General features: G+C 41.3%; 1 protein-coding gene across 6 annotated transcripts in view; it reads left to right on the top strand.

The window, feature by feature from the left end:
- The window catches only part of EXOC4 (exocyst complex component 4), an 831,013-nt gene that overhangs the window by 652,974 nt on the left and 159,911 nt on the right, over window positions 1-18,128 (top strand). For all 6 annotated transcript variants that reach the window (XM_003420870.4, XM_064289703.1, XM_010600447.3 and 3 more), the window contains one exon: window positions 16,524-16,679. In XM_003420870.4, coding sequence (XP_003420918.1) covers window positions 16,524-16,679 — 156 coding nt within the window. The remainder of the gene's footprint in view (window positions 1-16,523; window positions 16,680-18,128) is intronic.

The following is an 18,128-nucleotide window of genomic DNA, read 5'->3' as shown; positions in this document are numbered from 1 at the left end:
AGGGACAACGTTAGGAGCCCTAATACATGGCATAAACAGTATACAAAACATTACTAACACTAGATAACTGGGAGCTCCTAAAAATCAAACACCGATGCTCATCCAAAGACTTCACCAAAAGAGTAAAAAGATTACCTACAGTCTGGGAAAAAGTTTTTAGCTATGACATTTTCGATCAGTGCCTGATCTCTAAAATCTACATGATACTGCAAAAACTCAACCTCAAAAAGACAAATAACCCAATTAAAAAATGGGCAAAAGATATGAACACACTTCACTAAAGAAGACATTCAGGTAGCTAACAGATACATGAGGAAATGCTTAGGGTCATTAGCCATTAGAGAAATGCAAATCAAAACTACAATGAGATTCCATCTCACTCCAACAAGGCTGGCGTTAATCCAAAAAACACATCAATAAATGTTGGAGAGGCTGTGGAGAGATTGGAACACTTATACACTCCTGGTGGGACTGTAAAATGGTACAACCACTTTGGAAATCCATTTGGTGCTTCCTTAAAAAGCTGGAAATAGAACTACCATATGATCCAACAATCCCACTCCTTGGAATATATCCTAGAGAAATAAGAGCCTTTACACGAACAGATACATGCACACCCATGTTCACTGCAGCACTGTTTACAATAGCAAAAAGATGGAAGCAACCAACGGATGAATGGATAAAGAAATTATGGTATATTCACATAACGGAATACTACGCATCGATAAAGAACAGTGAGGAATCTGTGAAACATTTCATAACATGGAGGAACCTGGAAGGCATTATGCTGAGTGAAATTAGTCAGTTGCAAAAGGACAAATATTGTATAAGACCACTATTATAAGAACTGGAGAAATCTTTTAAACAGAGAAGAAAATATTCTTTGATGGTTACGAGAGGGGGGAGGGAGGAAGGGTGGGACAGGGGTATTCACTAATTAGATAGTAGATAAGAGCTACTTTAGGTGAAGAGAAAGACAGCACACAATACAGGGGAGGTCAGCACAACTGGACTAAACCAGAAGCAAAGAAGTTACCTGAATAAACTGAATGCTTCAAAGGCCAGCATGGCAGAGGTCTGGGGACCATGGTTTTAGGGGACATCTAAATCAATTGGCATAATAAAATCTATTAAGAAAACATTCTGCATCCCACTTTGGAGAGTGGCATCTGGGGTCTTAAATGCTAGCAAGTGGCCATCTAGGATGTATTAATTGGCCTCAACCCACCTGGATCAAAAGAGAATGAAGAACACCAAGGACACAAGGTAATTACGAGCCCAAGAGGTGGAAAGGGCCACATAAACCAGAGACTACATCAGCCTGAGACCAAAAGAACTAGATGGTGCCCAGCTACAACCGATGACTGCCTTGACAGGGGACACAACAGAGAACCCCTGAGGGAGCAGGAGAGCAGTGGGATGCAGACCCCAAATTCTTATAAAAAGACCAGACTTAATGGTCTGACTGAGATTAGAAGGACCCTGGTGGTCATGGCCCCCAGACCTTCTATTTGTCCAGGACAGGAACCATTCCCAAGTCCAACTCTTCAGAGAGGGATTGGACTAGACAATGGGTTGGCAAGGGATGATGGTGAGGAGTGAGCTTCTTGGATCATCTGGACATTTGAGACTATGTTGGCATCTCCTGCCAGGAGGGGAGATGAGAGGTGCTCCTGACCCAAGCCATGGTGTTTTCAATCACCTCATGTGCATGCTAAAGCCAGACTAATAAGGAAGACCTAAAAAGAATCGGTGCCTTCGAATTCTGATGTTGGCAAAGAATATTGAGTATACTGTGGACCGCCAGAAGAACAAACAAATCTGCCTTGGAAGAAGTACAGCCAGAATGCTCCTTAGAAGCAGGAATGTCAGGACTTCATCTCACATACTTTGGACATACTATCTGGAGGGACCAGTCTCTGGAGGAGGACATCTTGCTTGGTAAACTAGAGGGTTGGTGAAGCGGAGGAAGACCCTCAACAAGATGGATTGACATAGTGGCTGCAACAATGGGCTCAAGCATAACAAAGATTTTGAGGATGGCACAGGATCTGGCAGTGTTTCATTCTGTTGTACAGTGTCACTATGAGTTGGAACCAACTCGACAGCACCTATCAATAGTAAGGATCAGGAGTGTGGGAGAAGGAGATTGCCGTGTTAAATTGGGCGTTCCAGGCAGTAGGCCCTGTTGAGTTAAGGCTTAAAGGAGACTTGAAGGAGTTGAGGAAGCTAGACATTTGGGGAAAGAGTGCCCAGGCAGAAGGCAGAGAATCTAAGGCAGGACTCTGTGTGACATTTTTGACGGACAGCAGGGAGTCCAGTGTGGCTGGAGTAAAGTAAGCAAGGAGTCGCATATTGGAAGGATGTCCAAGAGGCAATATAGAACCAGACCACATAGGGCTTTGTTGACCACTGTAAGAATGTTGAATTCTACTCTGAGTGAATTGGGAGCCAGTGCAAGGATTGTGCCTAGGAGTGGCATGGTCTGACTTACATTTTAAAATATAAATTTTGCAAATGGGCTATAGGGAGACAAGGATGGAAGATACTATGATAATCCAGGAGAAAAATGAAGGTAGGTCGCACTGACTGGTAGCTTTAGAGATGGTGAGAATGGATGATTTCTCGATATATTTTGAAGGAGCAGCCAGCAGAATTACCTGAGAGACTGGATACAGGGTGTGAGAGAAGGAAAGGAGTCACAAATAGCTTTTATCTGAGCAATGGGAAGATGGAGTTGCCAGCTGCTGAAATGGAGAACATGGCAGGGGCAAGTAAATGACAATTTAAATTAGGAATATCTGTTATTTGACATTCAAATGGAGATACGGATAGGCATTTAGATACATACATCAAAAGTCCAGAAGAGAGGTCTGGGCCGAAGATATATATTTGGCGGCCACTGATATATCAATAGTAAATATTTAAAACCATGAGGCTAGATGAAATTTTCACAGGAGTGAGTGTAGATAGAGCAGAGGAGAAGACTGTGGACTTTAAGAAGTTTGCAAGATGAAGAGAAACCAGCATAAGAGGACACAGAAACAACAACCAGTGAGGTAGGAGGAAAACCAAGGGAATGTAGTGTTTGGAAACCAAGTAAAGGGATGCAAGGGGATGGGTAACTGGTCAAATGCTGCTACTACGTTGGCATTAGAGCTGAGAATGGACCAAGTGATAAATTTAGCAATGTGAAGATTGTTGATGGCCTTCATAAGACCTGTTTCTATGGAGTAAAAAAAAAAAAAAAAACTGCTGCTGTCAAGTCGATTCCAACTCATAGCAACCCTGTAGGACAGAATAGAACTGCCCTATAGCGTTTCCAAGGAGCACCCGGCGGATTAGAACTGCCTACCCTTTGGTTAGCAACCATAGCACTTAACCAGTACACCGCCAGTGCTTCCAATCTATGGAGTAAAAAAAAAAAAAAAAGGATAAAAAAAAGGATTGGTGTAGGCTTACAAAAGAAAATGGGAATAGAGAAATTGTAAATACAGCCAAAACTTCTTCGGTGAGTTTTGCTGCAGAGGGGATCAGAGAAATGGATCAATAGCTAGAGAAGTGAGGTCACATGAAGTGCTTTTGTTTTATTGATTATTTTAAATAGGAGAAATAAGTGTAAGATTGTAATTGAAGGACATGGTCTGGAAGAGAGGGTAAATTGTTTACGTAGTAAAGAAATAGAAGAATTGCTGAAATTATGTTTTTGGCTAGGTGAGTAGGGATGGGATCTAATGCATAAGAGGAGGGATTGGCTTTAGGTAGAAGCATGGAGAGTTTAGTGGAGCCCTGGTGGCACAGCGGTTAAGAGCTTGACTGCTAACCAGAAGGTCGGCAGTTCAAGTCCACCAACTGCTCCTTGGAAACCCTACGGGCAGCTCTACTCTGTCCTTTATGGTCACTATGAGTCAGAATTGACTCGATGGCAACAAGTTTAGTTTTAATGGTTTTTTTAATGGAGAGTTTGGGTCACCATGGTCTCTCCTGCTTTTAGAAATCGAATTTCTCTGCAATTTATACTTTGCCATTTTGTCCAAGCACCAAACCTGTATATCCCTTTTACTATTCCTTCTTGGAACGGAACCAGTTGCCGCCAAGTCAATTACAACTCGTCACAACTCCGTGTGTGTCAGAGTAGAACCGTGCTCCACAGGGTTTTTCATGGCTGATTTTGTGGAAATAGATGGCCAAACCTTTCCTCAGAGGCTCCTTAACTGAGCACGTTAACCGTTTGCACCACTGAGGGATTCTTCTTGGAAGTAGCCATTGCTTTTGGGTTTCAGCATATTGTGGCCATCAATAACATCTTGATTCCCTCCCCCAAGAGACTGTACCAGTTTGGTATTCCTCCTGGCCAGCTGCCCTGAGGATGGAGCCCACCATCAGATCATTGCATTTACAGGGTAACAGCTGGGAGTGCTGAAGTACAGGCCTGGGCTGAATTCATCTCAGGGTTGGGAAGAGTAATTCTGTGAAGCTTTGAAGGGGAACAAATAGAAAATCATTTCTATGGTTTTTACACAGCACACACTCGAGCGTGCGTGCGCGCACACACACACACACACAACCCCATGGTGTGTGTGGCCCGTTCTTAATCAAGTTTTTCAGGCGAGAGAGAATGTGTTTTCTTATTATATGAATCTGAAGATGGAAAGTGTCCTTACTTCCTCTCTTCCCATTCGTTGCCCTCCCCCCGGTTGGCACCTGCTGAGGAGTAATTAGGGCAGTCCTAATTTGGACAGCCAAATCCTGATTACAGTGAGAGGAAAAACAGGAAATGTTCTAGTTTTACTGCCAACAGATGACTGACTTAAATAGAAAGCAATATACAATTCAAATGATGGAAAATGATATAACTTTGAGGAGGAGGAAGGGAGCAGGAAGACGGCGCAATTTGATTCTCCCACATGATTCTCAGCAGCTATCTTCTACAGGAATTTTCAAATCCATAAGCTCGCAATGCCCTCTGCTGAGAGAACCCGAGCATCCCCTGGGAGCCTGGAGACCTGAGGGAAGGTCAAGCACATCTCACCTGCCTGTGAGCCTTTCTACTCTGCAGAGGAATGCTGCACAGTGATGTCATCTTACATGCTTTGGAGGAAGAGAGATTTCCTTAAAGGGAAATGAGGACTAGGAGACTTTTCCTTAATTAGTCACACCCCTTGGGGCTGAAAGGAAAAGTCAGCTGTTACTCTCCGGTGCTGCAGTAGCAAGCAGGCAGGGTCCCTTCGTCGGCTTCTCCCAAGCTGAGTGCTTCTCTCCCCTTGCTTGTCCTCTTTAGCCTGGGATACAGCCTCCTCTTGCTTACCCTCTTTGTCCTGGGAGTAGAAAAATTGTAAATACGTGTCCTAAAATGGCCATTTAAATACTGGAAATCAGTTTTCTGAAGTTTTCTCCATTCCAATTTAGTATCTGTCATGGATTGAATTATGTCCCCCCAAAAATGTGTGTATCAACTTGGTTAGGCCATGATTCCCAGTATTGTGTAATTGTCCACCATTTTGTGGTTGTAATTTTATGTTGAGAGGATTAGGGTGGAATTGTAACATCACCCTTACTCAGGTCACCTTCCTGATCCATTGTAAAGGGAGTTTCCCTGGGGTGTGGCCTTTACCACCTTTTATCTCTCAAGAGATAAAAAGGAAAGGGAAGCAAGCAGAGAGTTGGGGACATCATACCACCAAGAAAGCAGCACGAGGAGCAGAGCGTGTCCTTTGGACCTGGGGTTCCTGCGCAGAGATCCTAGTCCGGGGAAGATTGATGAGAAGGACTTTCCTCCAGAGCCGACTATGAGAGAAAGCCTTCCCCTGGAGCTGACTCCCTGAATTTGGACTTGTAACCTACTAGACTGTGAGAAAATAAGCCATCCACTTGTGGTACTTCTGTTATAGCAGCACTAGATGACTAAGACAGAATTAGTTCATTACATTTTTTTTTTTTTTTTTGCCTCTACATTGTGTTGGGCCTAGTGGTGTTGTTAGTTGCCATCAAGTCGGCTATGACTCATGGTAACTCCATATACAACAGATTCAAACATTGCCCAGTATCCTACAGGAATGAGTGCCTAGCTGAGCTTCCCTTGCAGCCTTTGCCAGCCTAACTGCCCTTGAACCCCAGGAGAGCCAAGGGCGTGCACCAGGGAAACCCTTCTGCAAGGCCCATGCAAGATAGTCTTCTGGCCTGTCTCTTGAAGGTGCATTTTCCATCTGCACCCCTCCTGCCCCCACTCACCTGGCACAGACTTAGCTATGTTGTTGTTGTCGTTAGGTGCCATTGAGTTAGTTCCAACTCATAGCGACCCTATGCACAACAGAACGAAACACTGCCTGGTCCTGCCCCATCCTTACAATCATTGTTATGCTTGAGCTCATTGTTGCAGCCACTGTGTCAATCCACCTCCTTGAGGTACTTTCTCTTTTCCGCTGACTCTGTACTCTGCCAAGCATGATATCCTTCTCCATGTATTGATCCCTCCTGACAACATGTCCAAAGTATGTAAGACGCAGTCTCGCCATCCTTGCTTCTAAGGAGCATTCTGGTTGTACTTCCTCCAAGGCAGATTTGTACGTTCTTTTGGCAGTCCGTGGCATATTCAATATTCTTCGCCAACACCACAATTCAAAGGCGTCAACTCTTCTTCGGTCTTCTTTATTCATTGTCCACCTTTCACATGCATATGATGTGACTGAAAATACCATGGCTTGGGTCAGGCACACCTTAAGTCTTCAGGGTGACATCTTTGCTCTTCAACACTTTGAAGAGGTCTTTTGCAGCAGATTTGCCCAATGCAATGCGTCTTTTGATTTCTTGACTGTTGCTTCCATGGCTGTTGATTGTGGATCCAAATAAAATGAAATCCTTGACAACTTCAATCTTTTCTCCATTTATCATGATGTTGCTCATTGGTCCAGTTGTGAGGATTTTTGTTTTCTTTATGTTGAGGTGTAATCCATACTGAAGGCTGTGGTCTTTGATCTTCATTAGTAAGTGCTTCAAGTCCTCTTCACTTTCAGCAAGCAAGGTTGTGTCATCTGCATAACGCAGGTTGTTAATGAGTCTTCCTCCAATCTTGATGCCGTGTTCTTCTTCACATAGTCCAGCTTCTCGTATTATTTGTTCAGCATAGAGATTAAATAGGTATGGTGAAAGAATACAACCCTGGTGCACACCTTTCCTGACTTTAAACCACTCTGTATCCCCTTGTTCTGTCCGAACAACTGCCTCTTGATCTATATAAAGGTTCCTTATGAGCACAATGAAGTGTTCTGGAATTCCCATTCTTCGCAGTGTTATCCATAGTTTGTTATGATCCACACAGTCAAATGCCTTTGCATAATCAATAAAACACAGGTTAACATCCTTCTGGTATTCTGTGCTTTCAGCCAGGATCCATCTGACATCACCAATGATATCCCTGGTTCCACATCCTCTTCTGAAACCTGCCTGAATTTCTGGCAGTTCCCTATCAATATACTGCCACAGCCATTTTTGAATGATCTTCAGCAGAATTTTGCTTGTGTGTGATATTAATGATATTGTTCTATAATTTCCACATTCAGTTGGATCACCTTTCTTGGGAATAGGCATAAATATGGATCTCTTCCAGACAGTTGGCCAGGAAGCTGTCTTCCATATTTCTTGGCATAGATGAGTGAGCACCTCCAGCGCTGCATCTGGTTGCTGAAACATCTCAACTGATATTCCATTGATTCCTGGAGCCTTGTTTTTCGCCAATGCCTTCAGAGCAGCTTGGACTTCTTCCTTCAGTACCATCGGTTCCTGATCATATGCCACCTCTTGAAATGGTTGAATATCAACTGATTCTTTTTGGTATAATGACTCTGTGTATTCCTTCCATCTTCTTTTGATGCTTCCTCCATCATTTAATATTTCCCCCATGGAATCCTTCACTATTGCAACTCAAGGCTTCAATTTTTTCTTCAGTTCTTTCAGCTTGAGAAACGCTGAGCGTGTTCTTCCCTTTTGGTTTTCCATCTCCAGCTCTTTGCACGTCATTATATTTTATTTTGTCTTCTCAAGAGGCCCTTTGAAATCTTCTGTTCAGTTCTTTTACTTAATGAATTCTTCCTTTTGCTTTAGCTGCTCGACACTCAAGAGCAAGTTTCAGAGCATCCTCTGACATCCACCTTGGTCTTTTCTCTTTCCTGTCTTTTCAGTGACCTCATGCTTTCTTTATGGATGGTGTCCTTGATGTCATGCCACAACTCATCTGGTCTTTGGTCAATAGTGTTCAATGTGTCAAATCTATTCTTGAGATGGTCTCTAAATTCCGGTGGGATATACTCAAGGTTGTATTTTGGCTCTCGTGGACTTGCTCTGATTTTCATCAGTTTCAGCGTGAACTCTGTGGGAGCTAGTGTGTTGCTGTGATGCTGGAAGCTATGCCACCAGTATTCAGATACCAGCAGGGTCACCCATGGAGGACAGGTTTCAGCTGAGCTTCCAGACTAAGACAGACTAGGAAGAAGGACCAGCAGTCTACTTCTGAAAAGCATTAGCCAGTGAAAACCTTATGAGTAGCAGCAGAACATTGTCTGATATAGTGCTGGAAGATGAGCCCCCCAGGTTGGAAGGCACTCAAAAGATGACTGGGGAAGAGCTGCCTCCTCAAAGTAGAGTCGACCTTAATGACGTGGGTGGAGTAGAGCTTTCGGGACCTTCATCTGCTGATGTGGCATGACTTAAAATGAGAAGAAACAGCTGCAAACATCCATTAATAATCGGAACCTGGAATGTACGAAGTATGAATCTAGGAAAATTGGAAATCGTCAAAAATGAAATGGAATGCATAAACATCGATATCTTAGGCATTAGTGAGCTGAAATGGACTGGTATTGCCCATTTTGAATTGGACAACCATATAGTCTACTATGCTGGGAATGACAACTTGAAGAGGAATGGTGTTGCATTCATCGTCAAAAAGAACGTTTCAAGATCTATCCTGAAGTACAACACTGTCAGTGACAGGATAATATCTATACGTCTACAAGGAAGACCAGTTAATGTGACTATTATTCAAATTTATGCACCAACCACTAGGGCCAAAGATGAAGAAATAGAAGATTTTTATCAGCTACTGCAGTCTGAAATTGATCAAACATGCAATCAAGATGCATTGATGATTACTGGCGACTGGAATGCAAAAGTTGGAAACAAAGAAGAAGGATCAGTAGTTGGAAAATATGGCCTTGGTGATAGAAACAATGCCAGGGATCAAATGATAGAATTTTGCAAGACCAACAACTTCTTCATTGCAAATACCTTCTTTCACCAACATAAACGGCAGCAATACCCATGGACCTTGCCAGATGGAACACACAGAAATCAAATTGACTACATCTGTGGAAAGAGGCGATAGAAAAGCTCGATATCATCAGTCAGAACAAGGCCAGGGGCCGACTGTGGAACAGACCATCAATTGCTCATATGCAAGTTCAAGCTGAAAGTGAAGAAAATCAGAGCAAGTCCACAAGAGCCAAAATACGACCTTGAGTATATCCCACCTTGACTTAGCTGTACGTATTTGTTTTTATTAAATATGGAATGGATTCAAAAGGACATTTATAAAATATGCTCAGTATCGGGCTCATAGAAGGCACTCAACGTATGAGCGCTTTTATTATACACTCCTATACTTTTTTTTATACTTTATTATGCATAACTTTATCATTGTATTCACCCCATTGTATTGCAGTCTTTTTAATGTTTGATTATATTTGATCAATTATTGATTTACATGTCTTTCTCCCGCTAGAACATTGTTTTTCAACCGTGGATTCACATTTATTAGGGAAGATTTCAGAAAACACATACTGCGTTCTCCACACTAGGCCCACTGAGAGTTGAGTCTGGGCAAGTATAGTTTAGAAATAACAGCACCCTAAAGCTCTCTGACCTGCACTGAGTGTGATGTAAAAGATGGCCTGATGTTTCTTATCTGCTCTCTTCCCATTAATTTTTCACTTTATCTTAAGAGAATTTTGTTTGTTTTATTTTGTGTTTGTATTGTTTTGTTTTAAGCAGAAGCCTAATATGAACCTCTATTTTTGCATCCCCGGTTGATGTCACTCACATTGCTGGACATTGCCCTGCACTTCGGCCCGCTATGGGTCCAGTCACTTACAGCTGAAATTCAGCTGCAGCAGCTTAATTTGGACCAACCTTGTCCAGGGTTCATTTGTCTAGCCTGGCTCCTCGTTTTTGAAGGGTCTGGAAGATTGAATCTGGGAAAGTAAACACCATGCCCTGGCTGTCTCCAATCAGTTGAATCCAATTAGCCCACCTGCCCCTGGTTGTTTACCTAATGAAAGACTGCACACCCCAGCTGCATCCAGGAACCGTGCGCACTTGCGCTTCCAACTGTTCCGGAGAGAAAGCAATGCACATCAGAGCCCGTCGACTCCAGCAGGTGTTTTCTGAGTGCAGTTCACCGAGCTGTGTCTAGAGGCTGGACCCTCCTCACCGCAGCCTTATCACCTGTTCCAAGAGCTATACCTATTTCCCTCCTCCTCCTCCTCCTCCTCCTCCTCCTCCTCCTCCTCCTCCTCCTCCTCCTCCTCCTCCTCCTCCTCATCCTCCTCCTCCTCGTCGTCCTTCTCCTGGGAACCAGTATGCATAGTTACACAGATGGCTCTGTCTCTGGCCCAGTGAGCTGTGAATTAATTAGTAGATTATGGCTCTGGTAGTAATTATTAACACTACTCCTCTTGCAGAACAATTGTTGGAGATTTAGCTCACCTTTTTTGAGACTATTTGGATGTGCCCTGGAATTTTGTCACCCACATGATCTGGTTTATCACAAAGTCATAAACTAAGACATGCTGTTGGTCAGTATAGAAACTTTGCCACTTGAATGGGAAATTCACTTTACAGTAATTTTGTATTGCTAATCTGTGCTATAAGTCAGAATCCGTGACAGTATTTTAAATTAGAATATTTGAAACTTCTCATGGGATTAATGTTCATTCCAGGACAAATTAAAGTATTTCTTGCTGTAGACGGCGTATGGGTAGCATTTTAGTTAATTTGGATTACTGTTCTTTGACAAAGCAGAATCTATGAATATTACTGAAGGCAGTAACATAATATGAAGTTATTAAATTAACTCAGTCTTCAAAAAAATAAGTAAATAACCTGGGTACCTTTAATGTAGTATCATATCCTATTGAGCTGATTTCTTTTTTTGCTGCTAGTGCTTAAATGAAAAACTCTAATCCCCAAAAACGTACACTACCATCTCATATCTCCAGACCCAAACTGTTTCCTGAACCTTAGGGCAGATATTGAAGAGCCCTGGTGGCACAGTGGTTAAGTGCTCAGCTGCTAACCAAAATATCAGCGGTTGGAACCCCCTTGCTGCTCTGTAGGAGAAAAGACCTGGTGATCTGTTCCCATAAAGATTACAGCCTAGGAAACCCTATGGGGCAGTTCTACTCTGTCCTATAGGCTCGCCATGAGTCATAATCAACTTGATGACACACAACAGCAACAGGGCAGATGTCTTAGGCTGAGTTCTCTAGAGAAGCAAAACCAATAAAGCATGTAAGTATGTAAAGAGATTTATATCAAGGAATTGGCTCATGGGGTTGTATAGGCTGGAACGTCCCAAATCTGAAGGTCAAGCTGTAGGCTTCTCCTGATTCATGCAGCTGCAGGGGCTGGCAAACCCAAGATCATCAGGTCAGACAGCAGGACTCTTGTTCACAGGCTGGGAAGGCCGACAAATTTCAAGATCATCAGGCAATACTACAAGTAAGCTGCTAGCTCAAGGCCCAGGAACCAGAGGTCAGATGAACAGGAGTCGGCTCCTGCGGGATCCAAAACAAACAAAAGCCCGAGAGCCTTACCAGAGAGTTCACTTATATTCGATGCAGGCCACACCCCCAGAGAAACTCCCTTTCAAATGATTGGCTACTCACAGACAGCAGATCCTATCATGGAGCTTTAAGCCAAAACAATTTTTTTTTTTTTTTAATTTGGGGCCAGCAAAACTCATAGTGCCCACAAGAGACAAATGCAAACCAAGCAAGAGTGCCATCTCCAAAACCCAGGGCAAATGTAGGATTCTTTTTTTTTTTTTTTTTATTGTGCTTTAAGTGAAAGTTTACAAATCAAGTCAGTCTCTCATACAGAAATTTATGTACACCCTGCAATATACTCCTAGTTGCTCTCCCCCTAATGAGACAGAACATTCCTTCTCTCCACCCTGTGTTTCCGTGTCCATTCAGCCAGCCTCTCTCTCTCTCTGCCCTCTCATCTCCCCTCCAGACAGGAGCTGGCCACACAGTCTCATGTGTCTACTTGAGCCAAGAAGCTCACTCCTCACCAGTATCGTTTTCTATCCCGTGGTCCAGTCCAATCCCTGTCTGAAGAGTTGGACTTGGGAAAGGTTCCTGTCTTGGGCTAACAGAAGGTCTGGGGACCATGACCTCCGGGCTCCCTCTAGTCTGAATTAGACCATTAAGTCAGGTCTTCTTACAAGAATTTGAGGTCTGCATCCCACTGTTCTCCTGCTCCCTCAGGGGTTCTCTGTTGTGTTCCCTGTCAAGGCAGTCATTGGTTTAGCTGGGAACCATCTAGTTCTTTGGGTCTCAGGCTGATGTAATCTCTAATTTATGTGGCCCTTTCTGTCTCTTGGGCTCATAATTACCTTGTGTCCTTGGTGTTCTTCACTCTCCTTTGGTCCAGGTGAGTTGAGACCAATTGATGCATCTTAGAGGGCCGCTTGCTAGTGTTTAAGACCCCAGATGCAAATGTGAGATTCTTGCAGAGGGGGAGTCCCATTCAAGTAGAGCTTGCAGAGAAAAATAGGAGACCACATGAGGAAAGCCATTATCATGAGAGAAGAAGGCAGATGCGACAAACAGGATGTTTGACATCCAAAGACTGTAGTGATACAAAGGAACTTTATCACTGTTTTTAAAATATTCAGAGAGATAAAGGAAGAAATATAATCCATATTACAAGAACAGGACATTTAGGAGGGGAGAAGCCAGTGAATTTGTAAAACAGCCAAATAAATAATCTAGAAGGAAAAGATATAATTATTGAATAATTTTCAAAAAAGTAATGGTTGGTTTAAATCATAGGGTAGACCCTGCAGAGAGATTCATGAGTGAATGAAGTGAGAAAGCAGAGTCAGCGAGGCCACTCATTTGATGACAGCATCTTTAAGGAAAGAGAGGAGCTTTACTAGAGGGGTAGAGATTCATTCATTTTTTGAAAAAATAACGTAGGGGGTTGTTGAAGATAATGAGAAGGGCGAAAGGGTTACAAGAACCTAGGCGGGTGTTCCTGTTAATGACTGAGTATGGGTACAGCTTTGAACACATTTCTGTGGGCGTTGGGGAATGGAATGTCAGAACATATATAATTAGGTCCCTTCCTTCTTATGTCAGATAGGAAGGATGTGGAGAAAAATCAATGAGTGGATAAAGAAAAGGGTGAATGCTTTAAAAAAAAATAGCCATTGAGGGAAATGGGAGAGGTAACTGAACAGAAACAGGTAAAAACAAGGCCAAAGAACATTGATGGTCATCTAGGATGGAATATCATTAATCTAAGGTAGTATCATTCTGTAAGATTGCACCCAGCACCCCATGTATGCTGCTGTTGTTAGGTGCAGTCAAGTCGGTTCTGACTCATAGTGACCCCTATGTAGGACAGAATGAAACACTGCCCAGTCCTGCAAAATCCTCACAATCATGTATAAGACTATATAAACTATTATATGAGATTAATCCATAAGCATTGCAGAATAGATGTAAGAAAATAACAAGAGAAAAGAAGCAACGGAAGAAGGTACCAGTGGGAGAGTAACTCAAGAGATTGGAGGGAAAGTTCTGCTGTCTACATTCTGAATAGCTGACCACAGTAACTGTTAGAAAACTTTTCCTTCTAGTGAGTTATAAGAATTCTAGAAATCTACCATAGCTCTATTATTTATTCCAGCTTCTTTTTAGAGAACCAGAGCAGTATTGCCCCCACAACATAAAACCATGTTACCTCGAGGCAGGCTGTCATGAGCCAACTTTTGGAGGGTTCAGTTTCTTTGGTCTGTAAACACTAAATTGTCAGTGGGGTCAAAGAGATTTTATCATACACACAGTCACACACATTCATACACTCACACATTCATGTATCTTGTGTTATTCATACACAGAAAAACTATGCATAATGTCCCCCTAGAATAACCCTTATACCAAAATAGTGTTCTGCCTGTGATAGGGGGACAATCTCTCGAGTCATGGTCAACTTCAGTGGAGTAGCCAGCTAATTAGCCCTCTCTTCGTTAGTAAGTGTCATTTCTGGCACCTAGAATTGCTGACAAGGGTTTTTAGACCATTAAATTAGTGACAGAACTGTTGAACAGAAACGGCTTTTTAATGAAGTTGAAATTTAGTATTTAAGATGAATATACAGGTACGTTCTGGTAAGAGCAGTATTAATAGCTAATCCATAAAAAAAAAAATCCATAGGGCCTCGTAAAGAACTTCAACACCTGTCAACTTTAAGTCACTAGTCAAAGCCCACTGGAGATTGCACTAATCAAATGTGTTTTCTGCCGGCATTGGGGCTGACCTTCTTTAAGGTGATAGATTAGCTTTGAGTAGAAGGATATACGTAGTTCAAAAAATACCTTCCAATAGAACTGGCTATTACTTTAAACCAAGAAGTCAGGGAATCCCAATTTAAAAATGGTCAAAGGACCTAAATAGAATATTCTCCAAAGAAGTTATTCAAATGCCCAGTAAACACATGAGAAGATGCTCAGTGTCATTAGTCATTACGGAAATGCAAATCAAAAAAAACTACAGTGAGATACTACATCACACCCACTAGAATGGCTGTTATCAGAAGTATGACAAGTGTTGGCAAGGATGTGGAGAAATTAGAACCCTAGTCCCTCGCCGGTGGCGATGTAAAATGGTGCAGCCACTATGGAAAACAGTTTGGCGTTTCCTCAAAAAGTTAACAGAGAATTACCATGTGACCCAGCAAGTCCACTCTTATATATTTACCCAAAAGACTTGAAAGCAGGAACACAAACAGATACTTGTATACCGGTGTTCATTATAGCACTATTTACAGTAGCCAAAAGGTGAAAACAACCCAAGTGTCTGTCAACAGATGAATGGATAAACAAGATGTGGTACAAGTATACTGTTATGGAGTGAATTATGTCCCCCCAAAAATGTGTGTATCAATTGGGCTGGGCCATTATTCCTGGTATTGTGTGATTTTCCTATATGTTGTAAATTCTGCCCCTATGATGTTAGTGAGGGAGGATGGGCAGCAGTTGGGTTAGTGGGGCAGAACTCAACCTACAGGATTGGGTTGTGTCTTGAGGCAGTCTCTTGAGATATAAAAGATAGAAGCAAGCAGAGAGACAGGGGACCTCATACCACCAAGAAAGCAGTGCCAGGAGCAGAGCGTGTCCTTTGGACCTTGGGGTTCCTGCACAAAGAAGTTCCTAGTCTGGGGCAAGATTGATGAGAAGGCCAACAGAGAGAGAAAGCCTTCCCCTGGAGCTGACACCTTGAATTTGGACTTTTAGCGTACTTTACTGTGAAGAAGTAAAATTTCTCTTTGTTAAAGCCATCCACTTGTGGTATTTCTGTTATAGCAGCATTAGATGACTAAGATATATACAATGGAATATTACTCAGCCATAAAGAGAAATGAAGTTCTGGTACATGCTATGACATATATAAACCTGGAAAACATTATGCTGAGCGAAGTAAGTCAGAAAGTCAGACAAAAAGAATAATATTGTATAGTCCCACTTGTATGGATATCTAGAATAGGCATAGAGACAAAAATTTATTCATGGTTACCAGGGGCTGGGTTAAGGGGGCATGGGTAGCTATTACTTAAGGAGTACTGAGTTTCTGTTGAGGTGATAAACTTTTGTAAGTAGATAATGGCAATAGTCGCACAACACAGTGAGTGTAATTAATGCCACTGAATTGTACACTTAAAAATAATAAAAATGGTGAATCTTTTGTTATACATATTTTAGCACAGTAAGTTTTGTTTTTGTTCTTTAAGTCAAAAAGTTATCTTTTTTTTTTTTTTCTTTAACATATTCTGTCACCCTTCAGGTACCATTTATGTTGTCATTTAATAACATTCTTTTGTATAGTTACACCACTTTTTATTTATTCAACGTCTCTCTTGAAAGATTCCTCCCAAACCTTTCATACATTTTTTATTTATCCTAATGGATAAACTATTATAAAAAAATGATAAAAGGGACTAATTAGTATTATCAGCTTTTATAATTACTCAGCAATCAAGAAACTAAAAATGAAATCCAGAAATCATGTTTCCCAGTAAAGTAGAGTATGTAATACATGTCACTGACCCCAATTCAGGTAAGGGGTTATGTCAATAAGAGAGATGAATGTGATATCTTTTTTCTACAGCAAAAGTTGGTGAAAAATGCTAACTGAATACCCCACATTGTGCTGAAAGGACTCTTCTCCACTGGTTGTGTTTAGGGGCATAGTCCAGTCAGAGGAAAAACTTGTCATCAGTGCATCTTGGGCAAAAGATGATGATATCAGCAGACTCTTGAAATCTCTTCTAAACTGGATTAATATGGCTCAACCCAAACAGCTGAGACCCAAGAGAGAAGAGGAAGAAGATTTCATAAGGTAAAAGGTCTATTTTCTAAGTCGTTTTAGACATAGAGGCAAAGAACTGTTAATTTATTGTGTCTTGTAGAAAATGTTGACCATTTCTAAATATCAAGCAACAACTAAGTGAACAAGTGAAGTCTGTTTTCATCATACCTTGCCGTATTTCCCCTTTAAGTATGCCTTGGACATCTGAAGGAAGGAATCGATGTGAATCAAATTGGGAACATTGCTAAATCAGGTCAAATATCTTTCAGCTTTGATTTGCAGGCCATTCTCCCTTCTTATGGAAAAAATCTCATCCATTCATTCATTCGGCAAAGCTTTTTTGATTGACTCTATGATGTGCCATATCCTGGAACTATGACAATTAACGGGCTACGGTTCCTGCCCTTACAGAGCACGTTACAGTTGCTCTTCGCCTATTCTTCAGTTCATGGAACTGTTAGGTGGACTTTCTGGAAATGAAAATGTGCTTCCCATGTTTGTTCATATGTATTGTATTATCACTGATTGTTTTCTACTTGTTTTGACAAAAGTAGAGTCTTTCAACTTCATCACTCAATGTTTCCCTTTGTACAATTTAAAATATTTACTTAGCTATGAAAATATAGCCTGGTTTGACGAAGCTACCTATTTCTCCATGGCTGGCTGGCCACACTGAAACGTTCTCACCTCTACCATTTTAGAGAAGTGTAAAGTAGGGGAAAAATGGAGACAATCTTTTGTCACATTGAAATTAGGTTTATCCTTACTGTCTTTTGCCTATCCAAGTGAATAGATAAATAGTAAAAAATAAAAGCACTTCAAAGAAACAAAGACCAAAAAATAGAAATGAAGCAAGTTATGGCCAACATTTAGCTTTTCATTCGTCAGAGAACTGTGGGCTTATTTCATTTTCAGAAGGTGAATTGCAGTTATAGATAAACAGGCCTTTCTAGTCACAAAGTTAACCATATTTACATACCATAGTGTTTTTTTCAATGACATTTTATTATGAAAAGTTTTTTAAATGACATTCTATTATGAAAATGTTCTATAGTATTTTAACCTTTCTTAAAACCGTAATATTCAAAAGGTACCCTGTAATTTAACCTAAAACTTTCATATTTCTGTTTTTCTTCCTTAGTGTTACATTATCGCAGAGAAATTTGGCAGCTTATGACTAATGAAGCTGAGCACTCTCTTACATATTTTTATGTATTAATGGCCATTTAGATATCTTCTTTTGAAACATTTATTCACATCTATTGCCAATTTCTTATTAAGTTGTCTGTCTTTCCCATAGATATTTATAGAAATTTTTTTTATGTATCTGGATGTAAGTTTATTGTCATATATAATATCTTCTCCCACTTCGCAGATTGTCTTTTCAGTCTCTTAACCACAAATCTTTAAGCGCTTGACTACTAGCCGAATGGTTGGTGGTTCAAACTAACCTAGAGGCTCTTTGGAAGACAGGCCTGG

Source organism: Loxodonta africana, chromosome 8, assembly GCF_030014295.1.
Source record: "Loxodonta africana isolate mLoxAfr1 chromosome 8, mLoxAfr1.hap2, whole genome shotgun sequence".
Classification (NCBI taxonomy): domain Eukaryota; kingdom Metazoa; phylum Chordata; class Mammalia; order Proboscidea; family Elephantidae; genus Loxodonta; species Loxodonta africana.
This window is presented reverse-complemented; position numbering and strand designations above follow the sequence as displayed.